At 38.3% G+C, this 20,785-nt stretch overlaps 1 protein-coding gene across 2 annotated transcripts in view; it reads left to right on the plus strand.

The window, feature by feature from the left end:
* wdr7 (WD repeat domain 7) overlaps positions 1-20,043 on the plus strand; it is a 79,710-nt gene extending 59,667 nt beyond the window's left edge. For both annotated transcript variants that reach the window (XM_087790995.1, XM_087790996.1), the window contains 6 exons: positions 5,888-6,005; positions 7,146-7,295; positions 7,810-7,892; positions 8,386-8,485; positions 17,924-18,028; positions 18,931-20,043. In XM_087790995.1, the coding sequence (XP_087647121.1) occupies positions 5,888-6,005; positions 7,146-7,295; positions 7,810-7,892; positions 8,386-8,485; positions 17,924-18,028; positions 18,931-19,134 (760 nt within the window). In that variant the 3' untranslated portion in view covers positions 19,135-20,043. The remainder of the gene's footprint in view (positions 1-5,887; positions 6,006-7,145; positions 7,296-7,809; positions 7,893-8,385; positions 8,486-17,923; positions 18,029-18,930) is intronic.
* Positions 20,044-20,785: the final 742 nt, after the last annotated feature.

Raw genomic sequence — 20,785 nt, forward strand, 5'->3', positions numbered from 1 at the left:
AAAATACTTCCTTGTTAATGGAAAACAATAGACTTTAGTAGTTACTAGTAGTTACTTAATAAAATGAATCTAAAATGTCTCTTTATTAATGTTGACCAATAAGAAAACTCAGTTTAACAAACCAGAAAAACATATAATAAAGTAAGTAAACAAAGCTAAATGACAAGCCATTGATTTTTATTTTTTTAGTGTTGTTATATATTACTTAAGGAGTAAATATTGGGCTTGTTTCACAGTTTCCTAACAATAAGATGAACTTGAAAGTGATGAAAAATTCAAAATCTATTCATGTTCTACTCACCCTCATGTTGACTAAGAGGAGGGATTATTTTCAGAGTAATACGTGTGTTTTTAGAGTTATGAGCAAAAATGTAAGTCTGAAGGACTTATTTCTTCGTCCAAAAAGACCCTTAAAAACATCCAAATACTTCCAAACTGCTCGTCTGGAACGTCCATCTTGTATTGAAGCCTCGACAACATAAATTGTTGGGAAAAATTAAGCAAGTCTTTATTTTAAGCTTATTTGTAGCAGAAGCTAACATGCTAACATGCTAACATGCTACACAGAGAAAACTCCTGGTAAATATTGCGTGAGTTCCCAGAGTCTACAGTAGACGTACGGATTACTCTGAAAATAATCCCAACCCTTAGTCGACATGAGGGCGGGTAGAAAATTAGTGAGTAAGGCACATGTTACAAACTCATGCCGCAGGGGCCGAATACTGCCCGCTGAGTCATTGTATGCGACCCACTGGATGGTTGGCTTCAAATCAAAGCAGATTAATGTTCATGTTGGTATCGTGGACTTGAAAGATTTTAGTGTTTGCAATAAGGAGCAAAGATGATCAATGTCAACCAGTATTTAGAGACTTCTGAGCGTGAATCTGAGGCCAAAGGAGTTAAATGTAATTAAGTAAGTAAGTAAGTAATGGTTATTTTTTTAAGACGTTTTTATTCGTGCAGGTTTTTCTTGACCCTGGTCTGGAAAAGCTCTACAAATATAAATTACTTACTTACTAACTTACTTTCAGACCAGGGTCACAAAGCACTTTAACAATCAAAAACAATACACAGTTAAAACTATATACTATCAAAAGCCAAGACACATAAAACAAACACAGTAGTCCTAGAAAATCATCGAAAAGTCTGCACAAATAGAAATGTCTTAAGATGTTTCTTGAAGGAGTCAGTAGATCATCAAACACAGAGAGAGAAGAAGATCGTTCCAAAGCTTAGGAGCAACAGCCTGGAAGGATTTCTCTCCTCTGGTCTGAAGGGTGTTCAGGAACCATCAGTAGATTCTGATCCACAGACCTCAGAGCCCGAGCTGGGGTGTAAGGCTGGATCAGATCACTGATGGAAGGAGGAGTCTGACCATGAATAGATCTGAAAGTAAGAACCAGAATTTTAAAATTGATCCTGAAAGAAACTGGCAGCCAGTGAAGAGTTTTAAGGATCAGAGAAATGTGAGTTCTTCTACTAGAGCAGGTCAGAATTCTTGCTGCAGAGTTTTGTATTAACTGCAGGTGAGACAGATCCTTTTTGTGAGACAAAATAAAATAAACTGTTACAATAGTCCAGACGAGAAGAAACAAACGCATGGATTACAAGCTCCAGATCATGTTGTGACATCGTTTTCCTAAATATAGAGATTTTTCTCAGTTGAAGGAAACAGTTTTTAGACACACTAGTGCACTAGAAGACTTTACATCAACGATTATACAGAGTTGTCTGTGTTCGTCTTTAGCAGTGAGGCCCAGAAGTTACGTCATTCAGCTCTTCCCATAGGAACCCGAGGCGTTCCCCGGCCATACTAATCAGGCGAGATCGATACTTCCTGTTAAGGACAGTTTGGTAAAAAACACATTTTTGTTTGACCGACTCGACTGGCACGAAAAATTGGTCCGTGTGTTAATGGAGTTCAGGAAGTCCACAAGCTTAACAACATGACTCACACTTGCATGCTCCTTCTCACACTCACTCACACACACTTCCTCACACACACGTGTCCTTCACACTCGACTCTTCATAGACGTGAACTCACCTGTTGTCTCATAAGAGCCGGTGAGCGATGAAACCTCCTGCTCTCTGAGGGACGATGACGCGACTGTTGTTTAAGACGGAGCGACGATTTATTTACAATGCGTAATGATTTCCTGCCTTTTCACCGCAACGGCTAATCCAGCGCCGCTGCCCCCCCGAGATCCTCCGAGATCCTCCGCCCCTGGTTCCCGGGACCAGCGGGGAGTTATAGACGACGGGTCAGAGGGCGACCAGACGACCATAAAGACAATGTAGTTGAATTAAAATGACATTTTGTTTAAGTGAATGTTAAAGAAGGTAATTCAGAGTCATGGGGAACACTGTGTCATTTTATATATATATTGTGTGTGTGTATGTGTGTGTGTGTGTGTCCTCTCCGCTGACATCCAGCTGACCTACATGAGTTGATCCCATTAAGGATGAAACTGAAGCAGGATGGGTCCGGTTAAATGAGTATAGATATGTCTGCCGCGTGTGCGTCTGCACAATTCAATTTGTGTCAAATAAATTTCCTGCCGTTGAGCAAGCGCCGAGAGTTTAAACAGTCTGACATAAAGCATCATCTGATTATACGCAGCGCGCAGTTACGTCTAATGAAAGGTCTCTTTTTGTGATTCCACTTGAAGTGCCGAGGACTCATCGGCCGCGACAACGGAGCCCCGAAGTTCAAGCGGAGCGTTTGTCGTAACGATCGGCGAAGGTTAAGAAGTCCTTAACTTAATATACTTAAGGTTATCTGTGTTTGAATACAAGGAAGTGGCTTTGTATCACGTGCACAAGAAAGTGGTTAAAAGTTATTCCAGCGATAGATAGATAGATAGATAGATAGATAGATAGATAGATAGATAAACTTTATTAATCCAATTTATATTATTTTTATTTTAAGTGCAAGGGTTGACAAAGTGCAAAAATAAAGAACATGGATCAAAGGAAATAACGAAAAGAAAAGGATACTAATTTTTATAGGATAGTTTAGTTCAAGTGTGCATGAGTTCAATGGTTTATGAAACAAGATACATTTTTTAATTTTATTTTTCTTTCACAAAAGCTTCATAAAGTTCCCTCCATCCTCAGCCATGATGGAAATGAACGCAGCTGCTGACCCAGTGCTCTAAAGTTTTATCTTGCCTATATAAGTGATGTATACTCAAGATTTTGGTTTATTTTTACCTTCTGTCATTTTATATTTTTCAGTCTTTATCCTGCCTGCTTATTGTTATATGTTATTATTTTTTTCCTGTACATTCCCAGAAGGTTGCACAACATTGTATTCTTTAATTTTGTTATTTTAAGACGAGTTTATCTGCCAGAATTGGGAATTTCTCTACGGAGATAAATAAAAGTATCTATCTCTGTCTGTCTGAAGCCGTTAACCCGATCACCGGTTGGGTTACCCTGCCTAGGAAAAGCAGATAATCATTAAAATATCTTAAAACTGTGTTACATAGTTCATACATAGGGGCTTAAAGCTTTTTTCAGTCCAAGTGAAAGTCGCAAAACAAAATGTGTATTTTCCATTAAAGGGATAGATACACAAAATTTCACCAATTTTCTACTCGCCGTCTTATCGACTAAGGGTTGGGATTATTCTCAGAGTAATCTGTTCCTTTTTAGAGTTATAGACAAAAATGTTTGTTCATTTTAATGTAGCGACTGGAGCTCAGTTGTCGTCGTCTTCGTCAATCAATACCTAAACAGAACTAATGCCTTTATGAGTCAGTATATAATACTGCTAATCCTACTCAACTTGACAACTTGAAAACCTAATATGTTTGTTTTTTCAATAATAGAAACACAGGTTTTCTTTGCTTTCTTTTCTCTTGACATTTAGTTCAAAATCGTGGGTAGGCAGAGATTTGATCCGTAACCTAGCAGGTGTGTAACGTGTGTCAATAAAGTTGTGTTGCCGCCTCAAATCCTTGTCCAATATTACAACCTCATAGACATAAAGACTGACTTCCTAACTGCCGTTCGCAGCATGTGACTAAAAGTACTCACCCCACGTTCACACAGGAAAATCAATACCTCTGTGTCCGTGTGTGTGTGTGTGTGTGTAAGAGTGTGTGTGTGTGTTGGTCTGTATCGACTGGATCATATCAGTGAGATATTGGCTGTGAATGCAGTCATGTTTCCAGATTCACACACTCTACTTGGCAAGTGTGCGGTCGCCACCTCTTTATCCATCTGCACGATCACATTACATTCACTAACACTTGTTAACAAGTGCAGTGCAAACCGTGGCATAGACGCGACATAACGGGAAGCTCGGTTTTTCTTTAGGTTTAGTTTATTAGCTAGAGACGACTTGCACACCTTTTTTTAAAGAAACATTCTAGTTTATTTTCTGATTGATAAATAAGTTACACCTTTTGCTTTGGAATCTTATCGCGATTCAGAGGCAACGATACGATGTATTGTGGTGTATTTCTATACTATAGGAAAATAATATATATATATATAATATATGAAGTATCTTTTAAAGAAATGAATGGTTTGTTTTTCTTTTTTCTTTGTTTACTTCTTCTTCTACGCCCACTTCTACTTGTAGTACTACTACTTCTACTACTTATTCTACTCCCACTGCTACTTCTACTACTACTACTTCTACTACTAATTATTCTACTACTCCTACTACTTGTTCTACTTTTACTAATTCTACTTCTTACTACTACTTCTACTACTACTACTAAATTCGACTACTTTTACTACTTATTCTAAAATTACTACTTCTACTACTACTTCTTCTATCCCACATCTTTTACTAATAACTATACTACTTCTACTGCTAATTCTTCTTTTTCTACTTCCACTACTACTACTTCTTCTACTTGTACTATTAATTCTACAACATCTACTTCCACTACTACTATTTATCCTACTCCCTTTACTACTATTTCTTCTACTTCTACTACAACCTCAACCTTTTTCACTTTATTTCACATCAGTCTTTCTTATTTATGCATCATTTCATCAACTGTTTCCACACATTTTTACTTTAAATACTAATACAATACTTTCAAGTATTTTAGTTTACAGATTCAGAAGTATCTTTTAAAGAAATTAATGGTTTGTTTTGCTTTGTTTTGAAACCAAAATGTGTCCATTATAAGCTTTAAAAGCTACTGGAGTCGACTGTATCCTCTCATCCTCAGTCATTGCCGGACTTTGGATTTTCTTGTTCCTTTAGCTGCTGCCAACTATTGTCCGGAGGTTAAATTGCAACAAAAAAAATGAACAAAAGCTGTGAATATTTGCTAAACTACTTAATATCACTGGTGTATCTTCACACGCCTTCTCGCATGTTGTCGGTGGACGCCTGTGGTCTCGTTGAAAAAGTCCAAATTGTTGGAGCGCCGGCTCCGAGCCGCGATAATTAACCTCGTTAGCTCCGTGAACTCCCGCCGTCCTATATCAACACCGCTGACTGTTTCCAATTACAGCCACGTCTCTAAATGAAATTAAAGATTCCAATACTCCTGATATATTGCCGATATATTACCTGCATTAATTACAGGATGTGTAATGGCGAGAGACGAATGGAACCCGTCTGTCCGTCCACCCGTCTCACCCTCCCTCCTCCTCGCGGAGTCATTTGTTAACAAGGTGGCCTCGCGCGGGTGCTGCGGGGCCAGCTGTTGGGGTGTGTGTGTGTCTAATTCCTGTTGCATTGTGGGAGTCCATTATGCTGTTGTGCAGTGAATGGCGTCCATTGATGTAACCTTGACATTATAAGCTTCGCTCTTATCTCTTGGTGTGTTTGAGAGGCTTCGTCGTCACCCTTCATATTGTAATTCCTTCCTCGCTCTACCTTGAAATAAGTACTTTCTCGTGCGTCCTCCTGCAGCGTCACCATGGGTTTACCCCTCAACCCTCCGGCGGATTCCGCTCGCTCTGCACGCCACGCTCTGTCTCTCATCGCCACCGCCAGACCGCCGGCCTTCATCACCACCATAGCCAGAGAGGTGAGGGCATGTCAGTGAAAACCCACAGTGTCAAAAACTCCTGTGACTCTCAACTCCTGCTTCTTCACTTTATGATGTCCTCACCTGTATCTGCTGAAAGATTGTGGCCCCTGGTGTGATGCAGTTCGACCTCCTTTATTTATGAAGCTATTGAGTCAGTCTAGTAATTATCAAAGGAAGCAGAAGTCACCTGGAACGTTTGAGTTTTTCCAGAAGTGCCACACTCCTGTGGAAGATCTATTCTACTCCTCCTTTGAAGTCTTTATTCTTAAGCTGACCTGGCAAGGGTCATGGAGTCATACAGGTTTCTACTTCTCCCTATACTACTACTTCTACTCCCACTACTATTGAGAGCCACTTTTTCTCTTCTCACCTAAACTCTTTCCACTTTGACCTTCATTCATCTACTCACACCTAGAAACTTTAAAAACACTTTTGTCTACTTAGTACTACTAATACTACTCCTTCTTCTTACTGCTACTAATACTTCTACTTCTACTACTACTTATTCTACTACTACTACTACTACTATTTATTCTTCTCCCACTACTACTTCTAGTACTACTACTTCTACTACTTATTCTCCTCCCACTACTAATTCTACTACTTCTACTTCTACTACTAATTATTCTACTACTTCTACTACTTATTTTATTTTTACCAGTTCTACTTATTCTATTTCTAGTACTACTACTTCTACTACTTATTCTATCCCACTACTTTTACTTATTCTTCTACTACTTATTCTACTAATAACTAATAAATACTATTACTACTGCTAATTCTTCTTCTTCTACTCCCACTACTACTACTTCTTCTACTTCTACTATTAATTATACAAAATCTTTTACTCCCACTACTACTATTTATTCTACTCCCTTTACTACTATTTATTCTACTTATATTACAAATTCTTCTTTTTTCTTCTTCTTCCTTATCTTCTTTTTCTTCTTCTCAACCTTTTTCCTCTTTATTTCACATCAGTCTTTCTTCTTTATGCATCATTTTAACTGTTTCAACACATTTTTACTTTGAATACTAATAAAATACTTTCAAGCATTTCAGTTTACAGATCCAGCAGATTCACGCTGCATTTTCTTCTGGAAAGGCAAATGTTGTAGTTTATGATTTTCTCCTCAGGTTCATCGTTTCAACGCGGCTCAAGCAAACTCTCAGTCGCAGCAGAACGTTCACACAACAACTCTGGCTCGAGCCAAGACTGAGATCCTGCGAGTGATCGACATTCTGATCGAGAAGATGCCTGGAGATGTCGTCGACCTCCTGGTGGAGGTAAAAAAAACAACAAAAAAAAACACTCGAGGACTGAGAAGAGGACGGTTTTGCATCATGACACTAGTGACGCTGAAAAGACTCTTTAAAACTCAACATGAAAATGTTGGTGAATCTTCTTGATGAATTGACGTGCCAGTACTTCACGTTGTCACGTGATCTTCTTAGAGTCGCCTGATTGGCCAAAAGTTAGAGCAAGTAGCTCGGTACTGTTTTGGTCTGGTGGCACTATTAAATTTCAAATACCAACATTTTTATATTGGTTTTAAAAATCTACAAAATAAAATAAAAAATATATAAATATTACATTTATACATTTATTTCAATATTAAACTCTATAAAATAAATGCAAACGTTACATTTTTCAAATTACTGAGTACAATCAAATATTGTACTGCCTAAAATGAATAGTGTATTTTTTAGTTCATTTTAATTAAAAATACAAACAAACTTTCAAAGTTTGAAATGTTAAATTCCACCATTCAATATTCTGATGACACTTCTGTTCTTCCAGGTGATGGACATCATCATGTACTGCATCGAAGGCTCTCTGGTGAAGAAGAAGGGGCTGCAGGAGTGTTTCCCTGCCATCTGCAGGTCGGTAACATCCAAACTCACGAAGAAGAAAAGAACGAGTGGCTACGTTTACAGCTAGCTAAACATGGTGAAAACCCTAAGCCTTAAAACGAAGGCCCTCAACCCTTTTTGGAAGGTTTATTGGCTGTAATATTTACACAAACTGAACTACACATGAAAGCCGCAAAAATAAAATGTTGCGACAAAAAACAAACGTGGAAATAAGTTTTATTATAAAGCTGAATCATCAGAAATATAGTTTGTTTATTTTAGATTTTTTCACTACTTTTACTTATTTTTGACTAAACTTGACCAACAAAAAATCAGTCACATGCTATTAAAGCTTTGGAAAAACCTCTGTTTTTCAAAATAAAACTTATTTCAGACAATAATAAGGAATTTTACTTTGAAAAACATTATTTTCTTCTTGTTTGACACATAAAAACAAGCTAAATCAAAGATCATTTATGGACGTCAACATCACTCTGACCCATTTCTCTGCGCACACTCTCAGGTTCTACATGGTGGGCTACTGTGACCGCAGTCACCGCATCGCCGTCGGCGCTCGCCAGGGATCCGTGGCGCTCTATGACGTCCGCACCGGGAAATGTCAGGTGTGTTTTTTAAGACCTTCTTCCACTTCATCTTCTCCACCTTCCATCCGTCCATCTTCTCCTGCGTCAACAACGCCGTTCGTTTTCTCCTTCACGTCCATAAAAACCTCCCACCTTTAACATCCCCGTAATCTTTTCATTAGTTCCTCACCCGTCTTCTCGTTGTCCAACCGTCTGTGGACGGATTACCTTCTCCGAGGGGGGAGGAGGGGGGAGGAAAGGGTGAGACGAAGAGGAGTTTCACTCACTCCATTATTTTTTTTTTTTTGTCTCCGTCCAAGTTAATTAATGGTGACGTGATGACTCTGTTAATCAGCTTTTGTCTTCAGCCGTTTGTTTGTGATGGTGTTGTGTAGCTCGGTGTGCGTTTCTCCGGCTGCACGTGTGTTGGTCATTTTGCCGTGTATTGATCCGCAGTAACCTGAGCAGTCTTCTGGAGAGGGTCATTTATATCTGATAACAGCGTTGGCCCCCCGTCCCCGGGTTGATTGTAGAAATGTGTGAGGACACAAAGGAAAGTATGCTGATGGGTTTTTTTTGATGCCAACATATTTTTGGTGTTTATTTCAAGTAAATCTGACTCCTTAATGCATTTAAGGCAGTGGTGTGTAGTTCATATACTTATGTGTGCGACATGAAATATTGTAAGTGTAACAGAAAAAACGTCTTGATAAAATTGGCAAAAAAAACCCAACATATTTAAGGGGTCACAAAGGGGTTAAAAACGTGTTAATATTATAATATTATAAAAAGAAGCTACATTTTTGTATTTCATATATGTTTAAATAAATAAATACAGATTTAAAATATAGATATAAAAAGAGATTTGGAGACAAAATACAAATAGGATGTTAAAAGAAAATGTTATTTGTAAGACAAAGTTACTTACTGTATACGTATATGGAAAAACAAGGTATATTTAGACTAAATAATAATTACAAAATAGTAAGTAGCTGATACATCAAAAATATTTGATCGGTTTCACTCTGACCCAATGAGGGCCACATTACTACACTCGAAGTGGCCCCTTAGCTGCACTTTATAAGAAAAAAAACTGTTAAAAAAATGAATTTATAGTTAATTTAGTGATCGTTTTTCTAATCATGTAAAAGTGGTTATACATCCAATTTTTCTTAATGTATTCATCATCTTGTTTTACAAAGTCAACAATATTCACATTTAGAGTTGAATTAAAGTAATGAACTCAAAACAACATTTTTGTCGAAAAACATGTCTCAGTTTTATAGTTTTACTCTGACCTTACAAGGGCCACACAAACACACTTTACAAATAGTATTTACTGACTCACTCAAAGGGCCACATTTCACCTGGCACTTATTTAGGGAGTTCTGTAAAAATGTTGGTTGTACTTCGTCTTAATTAATAGTTATTTACTGGGTTATTTGAAGTTTGTTTGCTGCTGTTTAAAGTCGTCACACGTGTGGTGGTCCTGAGGACGGAGGTCCTCGACACACCGGGTGTAATAAATGCATCACACACACACGTTGAGAGAAAGCAAGAGTTTGTGTTTGTGATCTATCTGAGTGGAGGTGTGTGCGTCTGTCCGTGCAAGCGTGGCGTGCTCGCCCTGCATGACCATCTGCCACAACTTTGATCAGCCTCTGTGAACAGGCTTTTGTTAGTGGCATTACTCTGTGTGTGTGTGTGTGTGTGTGTGTCACTGTGTGTGTGTGTGCGAGTCCAGCTGCTTTTCCTGCTCCCTTAACAGACTGCAGCAAGTCTGCTAATTGCACACAAAGAAACAATCTGACTGATCTCTCTGGCCATTCAGCAGTCGGTTCCTTTGCAGGAGCAGTGAGACAGGAAGAAGTAATGCACTCGGAGTCTGAACTCATCCATGTCTTCACACGGACAAGCGTGGTCGAGCGCTTTCTCTCCACTTTTTCACTCTTTTCTTTTGCCCTTTGAATTGAAGGATTGGAAATAATCTGGTGAATTGGTTGTTGTTGTTTTTTAAACGTGTGTGCACGGACAACAAGAAACTATCAACACATCTGGATGAAAATTGAATATAAAGTCAAGTGAAAGATCCACTTAAAACACAATACCAGAGGAAAGAGCAGTAGAAGCTAATGGACCCAACTTTATTGGGTGGATGGATGGATGGATGGATGGATACTTTATTGGATGGATGGATGGATGGATACTTTATTGGGTGGATGGATGGATGGATGGATGGATGGATGGATACTTTATTGGATCGATGGATACTTTATAGGATGGATGGATGGATGGATGGATACTTTATTGGATCGATGGATACTTTATAGGATGGATGGATGGATGGATACTTTATAGGATGGATGGATGGATGGATACTTTATTGGGTGGATGGATGGATGGATGGATGGATACTTTATTGGATGGATGGATGGATGGATGGATACTTTATTGGATCGATGGATACTTTATAGGATGGATGGATGGATGGATACTTTATTGGATGGATGGATGGATGGATGGATACTTTATTGGATGAATGGATGGATGGATGGATACTTTATTGGATGGATGGATGGATGGATGGATGGATACTTTATTGGATGGATGGATGGATACTTTATTGGATGGATGGATACTTTATTTGATGAATGGATGGATCGATGGATGGATACTTTATTTGATGGATGGATGGATACTTTATTGGATGGATGGATGGATGGATGGATACTTTATTGGATGGATGGATGGATACTTTATTCGATGGATGGATGGATGGATACTTTATTCGATGGATGGATGGATACTTTATTCGATGGATGGATGGATGGATGGATGGATGGATGGATGGATACTTCATTGGATGTATGGATTGGTGGATGAAGCCAAGAGCGCCACCTGCTGGGCTCTGTAAAACAAGATACACCATGAAGCTTTATCAGATCATCTGTGGATGGATGAATGATTGGATGGATGGATGGATGGATTATCTTTATATAAAGATAAGAGGGACCAGAAGAAATTACAGATTATAGACCAGACCTGAGTCTGCAGTCCTGACCTCACCACCATGCAATTATATATGTTGGGCCCAAGACTAAAATCAGTCAAAATCTGTGTTGATGCTACTAGTACTTCGACACAGAAACTTATAAACACAATTCTAAGAACCTGATTAAAAAGTGTGGTGTGTTAAAACCATCACTATTTCAGAGTTCAAGAGTTTGTTAAGATGATGTTCAAACTTTTGCAGGGAGTTTCCTCGTGAAAACCTGTTGATTCGACGAAGACGCTGATGAAGGCGACGGCTCGACAACAAATAACACAATCACAACTTTTGAGTCTTCAATCAGGAGCGACACAAAAACGAGTCGCTGCTGATTGTGTTTAGTTCTTAACATATTTTTCTCTTTTCTCTTCTTTTGAGTCCAATTCATACATGAAGCTTCTTTCACCGATTGAAGAGGATATTTCACAGCTTGTTTTATAAGATGATTATGTTGTGGTGTTTGTCATGAAAACGACATTAAAACTCGTGGTGTTTGAAATAATCCACACGTTTACCGACAGTTGTGCGTAATTTTACACTCGTTTTAATTTTATTTTACAGCATTTAAAATTTATTTTAAATTAAACAGAAAAAAGACCCTTTTAAAAATAAATATTTTTCCTTTTTTTCAACACAAAAACCACAATTAAAAAATATATTTTTAATTTCAATTTTTATATTATAATAGTTTTGTTGAATATACCTCAGAATAATTTTAAATGTAGTGATCTAAAATTAATCCACACGTTTACTGACGATGAATATTAACATGAGTTGTGCGTCATTTTAAACTTGTTTTATTTTAATTTACTTTAAAATTCCTTGTTAAAGTTAAACAAACTTTTTCGAAATACATTTTTTTTCCTTTTTTCATTGCAAAAACCACAATTAACAAAACAAAAAGAAAATAATAAAAATAGAAGTCTTGAATATACAATGTATTGATTGACAATTAATTATTTTAAATGTATTTAACTAAAAATGAGGTTTTTGTGCTACACAACTTTTTTTAAAGACCACAAATTAAACCCTCCTGTGAATAAACATGATTTTAATATTAATATTACTAGGATTAATAAATCACTTTTTTCTTTTTCTATTTCTATAATTTCACTCCTTCTAAATCTTTAATTTTTTTGGTCGTGTAGTTTCAGTTCAAAGAGGAAGGAAAAGTTATTTGAATGATCTGGAATCTAATCCCCAGTTAATATCTGAGTGTGGTTCGTGAAGCGTTCAAGTCCGTCCTGGTCCTAATAAAGAGAACCGGGACAGTAATGGATGAGAAGGAAAGGCTGGAGAGAAATAATTCCACTTCCATCTCAAATACTCCTTCGTGAAATTGGATTTTCCCTAAAAGTAGAAGTAAAAAAAACAAAAAAAAAACGACGTTTGATTTCATTGTGTTTTTATTTTCTCCCGCTTTAATCGCCACAGATGGGTTATTATTTGAGGCCCGAGGTGATGTGTCTTAATCTCATTTGGAGGTGAGACTCTCTAATCCGGGTCCCAGTCTGAGGCCCGGGCGAGGAGTTCCTGGCGCTTATATTGCGTTACACAGCCTTCATCTGGCGCGACACTTGATTACGTTACACGCGGCGCGGCGTTAGCTTGATTCTCTCCCCAGAGTTCCACGGCAGCATCTGTCGGACCACGAGCCGCCCCCTCGTCTGATGGAATTATCTCGCCACGGCCGGCATTTAGTGTCGCGAGAAGTGTGCCATCCCAGCAGCAAGAACTCACCGTGGCGTCTTGATGAGATTTCTCCAACTCGCGTTCGCTCCGGAGGAGGTGAATAAAGAGGAAATAAAACATTAACGTCCGGCTTCATTTGAGAGGTCATGTGATGTGGTTCACCGGGAAGAGACGATGATGGTGTCGCACCAAACGTGTTCCTGCACAGACAGGAAGGGGAAACATTTTCACGTTTCACGCCAGAGGATCGTTCAAGCAGGAGATTAGTGATAAAAGTGAGGCACGTCTTGAGGATTTACAAAATAAAACGTCAGACGTTGACCGACTTTTAGTTCATCCCTCCATAACGACTGCTTCACTACATTATCATTTTTATTTGTTGATCCAGTCGTCAATCAAACACATGATCAGGTGATGAAATAAGATCTGGTTCTCAGACTTGTGACAAAGAAAGCAGCCATTGGTTTGTTTTCTAACTTTAGGAGAAGCTGGACTCTCATTACATTCACCAAGTTGTGTCAATGAAGTTGTAAATGAAATGACATTATGTGTATAGAGATGAGTATTAGAGTATAGAGATGAGTATTAGAGTATAGAGATAAGTATTAGAGTATAGAGATGAGCATTGGAGTATAGAGATGAGTATTAGAGTATAGAGATGAGCATTGGAGTATAGAGATGAGTATTGGAGTATAGAGATGAGTATTAGAGTATAGAGATGAGCATTGGAGTATAGAGATGAGTATTGGAGTATAGAGATGAGTATTGGAGTATAGAGATGAGCATTGGAGTATAGAGATGAGCATTGGAGTATAGAGATGAGTATTGGAGTATAGAGATGAGCATTGGAGTATAGAGATGAGTATTGGAGTATAGAGATGAGTATTAGAGTATAGAGATGAGTATTAGAGTATAGAGATGAGTATTAGAGTATAGAGATGAGTATTGGAGTATAGAGATGAGTATTAGAGTATAGAGATGAGTATTAGAGTATAGAGATGAGTATTAGAGTATAGAGATGAGTATTAGAGTATAGAGATGAGCATTGGAGTATAGAGATGAGAATTAGAGTATAGAGATGAGTATTAGAGTATAGAGATGAGCATTGGAGTATAGAGATGAGAATTAGAGTATAGAGATGAGTATTAGAGTATAGAGATGAGCATTGGAGTATAGAGATGAGTATTAGAGTATAGAGATGAGCATTGGAGTATAGAGATGAGTATTAGAGTATAGAGATGAGCATTGGAGTATAGAGATGAGCATTGGAGTATAGAGATGAGTATTAGAGTATAGAGATGAGCATTGGAGTATAGAGATGAGTATTAGAGTATAGAGATGAGCATTGGAGTATAGAGATGAGTATTAGAGTATAGAGATGAGCATTGGAGTATAGAGATGAGTATTAGAGTATAGAGATGAGCATTGGAGTATAGAGATGAGTATTAGAGTATAGAGATGAGCATTGGAGTATAGAGATGAGTATTAGAGTATAGAGATGAGCATTGGAGTATAGAGATGAGTATTAGAGTATAGAGATGAGCATTGGAGTATAGAGATGAGTATTAGAGTATAGAGATGAGCATTGGACTATAGAGATGAGTATTAGAGTATAGAGATGAGCATTGGACTATAGAGATGAGTATTAGAGTATAGAGATGAGCATTGGAGTATAGAGATGCCGTCATAATATTCAATGGTTGAATTTCACATTTCTAATGTTGAAACTTTTATTATTTATTGTTAAAATGCTTTGAAGTATTATATGTATTTTTCTATATAAATATAATTGAATAGATGTTTTTTATTTTGTAATAATAAATTTGTTTTTTATTGAATAATATAAATATTATATTTTTTTTTTTTTATATTCAATATTTTTTTTAATCGAATAATTTCCTATTTTTTGTAATTATTTTACACATGAAGTTTTATATTTTAATTCCAATAATTAAAACATTATTTTTTTTTAAATCATCGACACTCTATTGGTTTTGTCTGGTGACTCTATTATACCAACATTTTTATATTGAATTTAAAAGGGTCAGAAAAATATTGAATTTAAAAAAATGTATTTTGGAATTATTGGATTGGTATATTAAACCGAATGTGAAAATATATATTTTTGTAATTATTTAATTAAATAAAAAGTTCTACCTTTAATTATAGAAGTTATTGAATTCAATTATTTAAAAAGAAAGAAAAGAATATTACATTCCAATGAAATAATTCAAAGTTTTTAACATTCTAAACGTATAAATATTTCAACGACATTGATATACTTCCATAGATTTAAAGGTCAACAGACAAAAATGTTATCTTTTGAAAGAACGACGTGAGTAAATTGATGATCTAGTTCATAATCATGGTCATTAAAACATTAAAACATTAAAACATTCCTCCATGAAGTGCAGCTGAAGCTCCTGGAGTCTGAGTCTGGCCAACAAATCTCACCTCCTTGAATAATTCATGGCTGTGTTCGCTCCAGCAGAGCAGGAATATTTAAAGATGCTCAGGCAATGAATCGTTCTAACGTACGACTGAGGCGAGTCAACCTGGCGACCTTTTACACTCACACACCAGTTGTTGCGTTTGACGGAGTAAATATGACCGTTTGTGACTTTCATCTTTTCCCAGAATTATTTAGTTTTGATAAAGCAGTTGAACGTCAGTTTTAAATCAGTTAAATATCAGTTTTGTTGTGACCAGAGTAACATTGTGTTTACAAAACTGAATCACTGCAGCTAGTACTGTGTATGTTTGACATCTGTATATATATATATAACTTTTGAGCAACTATGTTAGTTCTGACTATTTTATTTTTCATGCATTTATTTTAATTATTTTGAGTTTTGAGGACTTCATTTTATTTATTTATTTTTTCATAAGAAATTCATCAAAATTATTTTGTATTTAAATACAATTTTCCACACATCAAATTTACTTTATCATCAGTTTCATTCATTTCTGGAAGTTTAGTTGTTGATATTCCGTCTCTTATCTTAAACACCGGCATCCTGTCACTATAGCAACAGGTTTGAGTGACTTTATGACGGTATGGATGTGCATGTTTTTAATTTAAAAAAACAAGAGTTGATCGGATCAAAATTTCATGAAGTCTAAACTGACTTTAAACAACTCAGAGTTAGAAAATTTCCTAAGAAAATTTGGACTCGTTGATCTTGTCGATGGATGGATGGGTGGGTGGGTGGATGGATACTTCATTGGATGAATGGACGAATGGATGGATGGATGGATACTTCATTGGATGAATGGACGAATGGATGGATGGATGGATGGATGGATACTTCATTGGATGAATGGATGGATGGATACTTCATTGGATGAATGGACGAATGGATGGATGGATGGGTGGGTGGGTGGATGGATACTTCATTGGATGAATGGACGAATGGATGGATGGATGGATGGATACTTCATTGGATGAATGGATGGATGGATACTTCATTGGATGAATGGACGAATGGATGGATGGATGGATGGGTGGGTGGATGGATACTTCATTGGATGAATGGACGAATGGATGGATGGATGGGTGGGTGGATGGATACTTCATTGGATGAATGGACGAATGGATGGATGGATGGATGGATGGATGGATACTTCATTGGATGAATGGATGGATGGATGGATGGGTGGATACTTTATTGGATGAATGGACGAATGGATGGATGGATGGATGGATACTTTATTGGATGGATGGGAGAATGGATGGATGGATACTTTATTGGATGGATGGGATGATGGATGGATGGATGGATGGATACTTTATTGGATGGATGGATGGATACTTTATTGGATGGATGGGAGGATGGATGGATGGATGGATGGATGGATGGATGGATACTTCATTGGATGAATGGACGAATGGATGGATGGATGGATGGATACTTCATTGGATGAATGGACGAATGGATGGATGGATGGATGGGTGGGTGGATACTTCATTGGATGAATGGACGAATGGATGGATGGATGGATACTTTATTGGATGAATGGACGAATGGATGGATGGATACTTTATTGGATGGATGGGAGAATGGATGGATGGATACTTTATTGGATGGATGGATGGATGGATGGATGGATGGATGGATGGATGGATGGATACTTTATTGGATGGATGGATGGATACTTTATTGGATGGAAGGATGGATGGATACTTTATTGGATGAATGGACGAATGGATGGATGGATGGGTGGGTGGGTGGGTGGATGGATGGATGGATGGATGGATGGATGGATGGATGGATGGATGGATGGATGGATGGATACTTCATTGGATGGATGGATGGATGGATGGATGGATGGATGGATGGATACTTCATTGGATGAATGGACGAATGGATGGATGGATGGATACTTTATTGGATGAATGGACGAATGGATGGATGGATGGATACTTTATTGGATGGATGGGAGAATGGATGGATGGATACTTTATTGGATGGATGGGATGATGGATGGATGGATGGATGGATACTTTATTGGATGGATGGGAGGATGGGAGGATGGATGGATGGATACTTTATTGGATGGATGGATGGGAGGATGGATGGATTGATGGATTGATACTTTATTCGATGGATGGATGGATGGGTATTTTATTAATCCCCTGAAGGAGAAGTTATGTCTTCATCCATGAGAGGTTGTTGGTTCGAGTCCCACAGTTGTTGATGTGAAGTCGTCAATAACAACAAGTGTTGTTTCTCCAGAACATCCACGGACACAAGGGGCCGATCACGGCCGTGTCGTTCGCTCCGGACGGACGTTACCTGGCGACGTATTCCAACCTTGACAGTCACATCTCCTTCTGGCAGGTCAGTGACGCACAACTGCACATGTGCAAAGAAACACACAATCACACACCTGTATGAGGAAAAATACCATATACAAAATATTTATTTTGATTTTAGTATTTATTTACAATTGACATGCAAATACTCACAGCGTTTGTTCATATTCGTGTTCCAATTAAACTTCCGGCCGCTAGATGGCAGCAGTCATTACGTCCTCCACAGCTAATGAAACAATCCTGTTAGATCCCTGCAATGACTGAGGACGAGAGGATACAGTCGACTCCAGCAGCTTTTAAAGCTGATGTTTGGACATATTTTGGTTTCAAAACAAATAAAAGCAGCTACGACTTCATCAAGTCATGTGGTCTGTAAATACTGCAACACCAGACTATACACACCATATAAACACAAGTACTCGACAATACTTACACACACGCACACACAAACACAACACACTTCTTATTTTCCAGAACTGTTGAATAAAAGGTCTTTTTGACCCCTGACACCCCTGTCTGCACTCCCTCAACGCGCCCCCGTAGAGGACACACACACACACACACACACACACACTACACACTACACACTACACACACACACACACACACACACTAATGGCATTACTGTAAGCATAAACCGCTGGGAGCACGCCGGCAGGACGGCTGCTGTGGTAATGAGCTGGCAGACGCTCTGTCGGAGTGTGTGAGTGTGAGTCTGTCTGTCTGTGTGTGTGTTAGTATGTGTGTGTGTGTGTGTGTGTGTGTGTGTGTGTGTCAGTGTCATATCAGGAGATGCTTGTTTTCCAGCAGACACACACACACACACACACACACATGCTAACACACGTGACCTCCAGGATCCATCAGCTTCAGGAAGTTGTTGGAGGTTGTGTTGTCGAACCGTTGTGCGTCTTTGTGCGTCCGCAGATGAACACGAGTCTGCTGGGCAGCATCGGGATGCTCAACTCGGCCCCGCAGCTCCGCTGCATCAAGACCTACCAGGTCCCCCCGGTCCAGCCCGCCTCGCCGGGCTCCCAGAACCACCTGAAGCTGGCCCGCCTCATCTGGACCTCCAACCGCAACGTGATCCTGATGGCGCACGACGGCAAGGAGCACCGCTTCATGGTCTAATTTTAGCAGAATCTCCGTGACTTTTTTATCGCCCCGTGACGATGATGTTTAATGAAGCTTTTTACTGACCTTCAGTCTATTTATTCGCTCATTCCATCGTTTGTTTATTTTTAGAAGGTCCTTTTGTTTTTAAGATGCCGTAGTAACTCGTCCTCCACATTTCACGTCACGAGGTCACGAGGTCACAGGTCGTGTTGTCCTCCGTAAATAAACGTGTTACATTATTTTCGCGTCTCCTTCAAGTGAACAAATAAAGTTTTCTTTCATCACCTTCAGCTGATATTTATTGTCACGTGCGGTGACGTCAGGTGTCGTGAACCCGAGTCGTGGATGTAAATACTTGTCAATTGTTGCACAGTTTGAATCGAGAGGTTTTTATTTCCCCCCCGTGTTTTAGTTCGAGGTGAGATTTTTAAAAAACGAGGGGGAAAAAAGGTTTTCGTCAGCGGGGCCCGAGGGTGTCGCAGCTCTTCGCGAGAGAAAAACCGTTGTGAGAGTCGAGAAGAGTCTGACGGCGGCGGCGGCGAGGTCTTCATCTCCGCCGCAGCATCCTTCACAGTTTAGAGGAAGTGTGTTTTTGGCAGCGTCTCTAGAGGGGGGAGGAGGTGAGAAAGTCGGGGAGGGAGAGCTGAAGAGTGAGTAACAAGTGAGGAGGATCAGGTCATCCATCCATCCCGAACATAAGAAAGCTGCTGGAAGGAAGTGAAGCGAACAACCTGCAGCCCAGCGAGGGGGTTGAGGGGGTTGAGGGGGGGATGATGGACTTGTGTGACTCGGCTGCTGTAAAGATCGTGATGTTTATTGTGTATTTTAATGTGTGTGTCGTCGAGAGCATGTATAGAAGCTCCTGTGTGTACAGTGTTGTTGTTGTTGTTGAATTTGTGCTCAATAAAGTGATCCTGGAACTGTTCGCCTCGTCAGCTTTCACCTGATTTTAAACATGAACGGGTTTGACCTTCGTGTGACCTTCAATGTGTTTTTATTCTCTTTAAAATTCTTTATTAAATCTTTTTTAAATATCGACAAACCTACTGTCGGATGAAAGCTGTAAAATGAAATGTATGGAGTTTGTTTTTCGCCCCTTTTATTTTTGGAGTAAACTTGACTGAAACCAGCGTCATAACTAGAGCTGGTTATTAATCTAAAACTTCCTTTACTAGTTTAATCATTTTACTTTAGAGAAAATCCTTTTTTTCTTTTAAACCAAAAGCTTTTCAGACAGTGATCATCAATTCAACAGAAAAATATTTATAAAATATTGTTTATTTCCCTTTATGGGCTCTGTACTTTCTACTAATACTTTTACTGCTAATTCTACTGGAAAAAAAAAAATCCCGAAGGAGACCTTGAGGGATCAATAAAGTTCTACCTAACCTAACCTAACATAACTACTTTTACTACTAATTCTACTACCACTTTTACTACTAATTCTACTACTACTTTTACTACTAATTCGCTCATACTTTTACTACCAATTCTACTACTTTTACTATTAATTCTACTACTACTTTTACTACTAATTCTACTACTACTTTTCCTACTAACTCTACTCATACTTTTACAACTAATTCTACTACTTTTACTAATAATTCTACTCATAATTTTACTACTAATTCACTCGTACTTTTTCTACTAATTCTACTACTACTTT

Source organism: Callionymus lyra, chromosome 5, assembly GCF_982586985.1.
Source record: "Callionymus lyra chromosome 5, fCalLyr1.hap1.1, whole genome shotgun sequence".
NCBI lineage: Eukaryota > Metazoa > Chordata > Actinopteri > Syngnathiformes > Callionymidae > Callionymus > Callionymus lyra.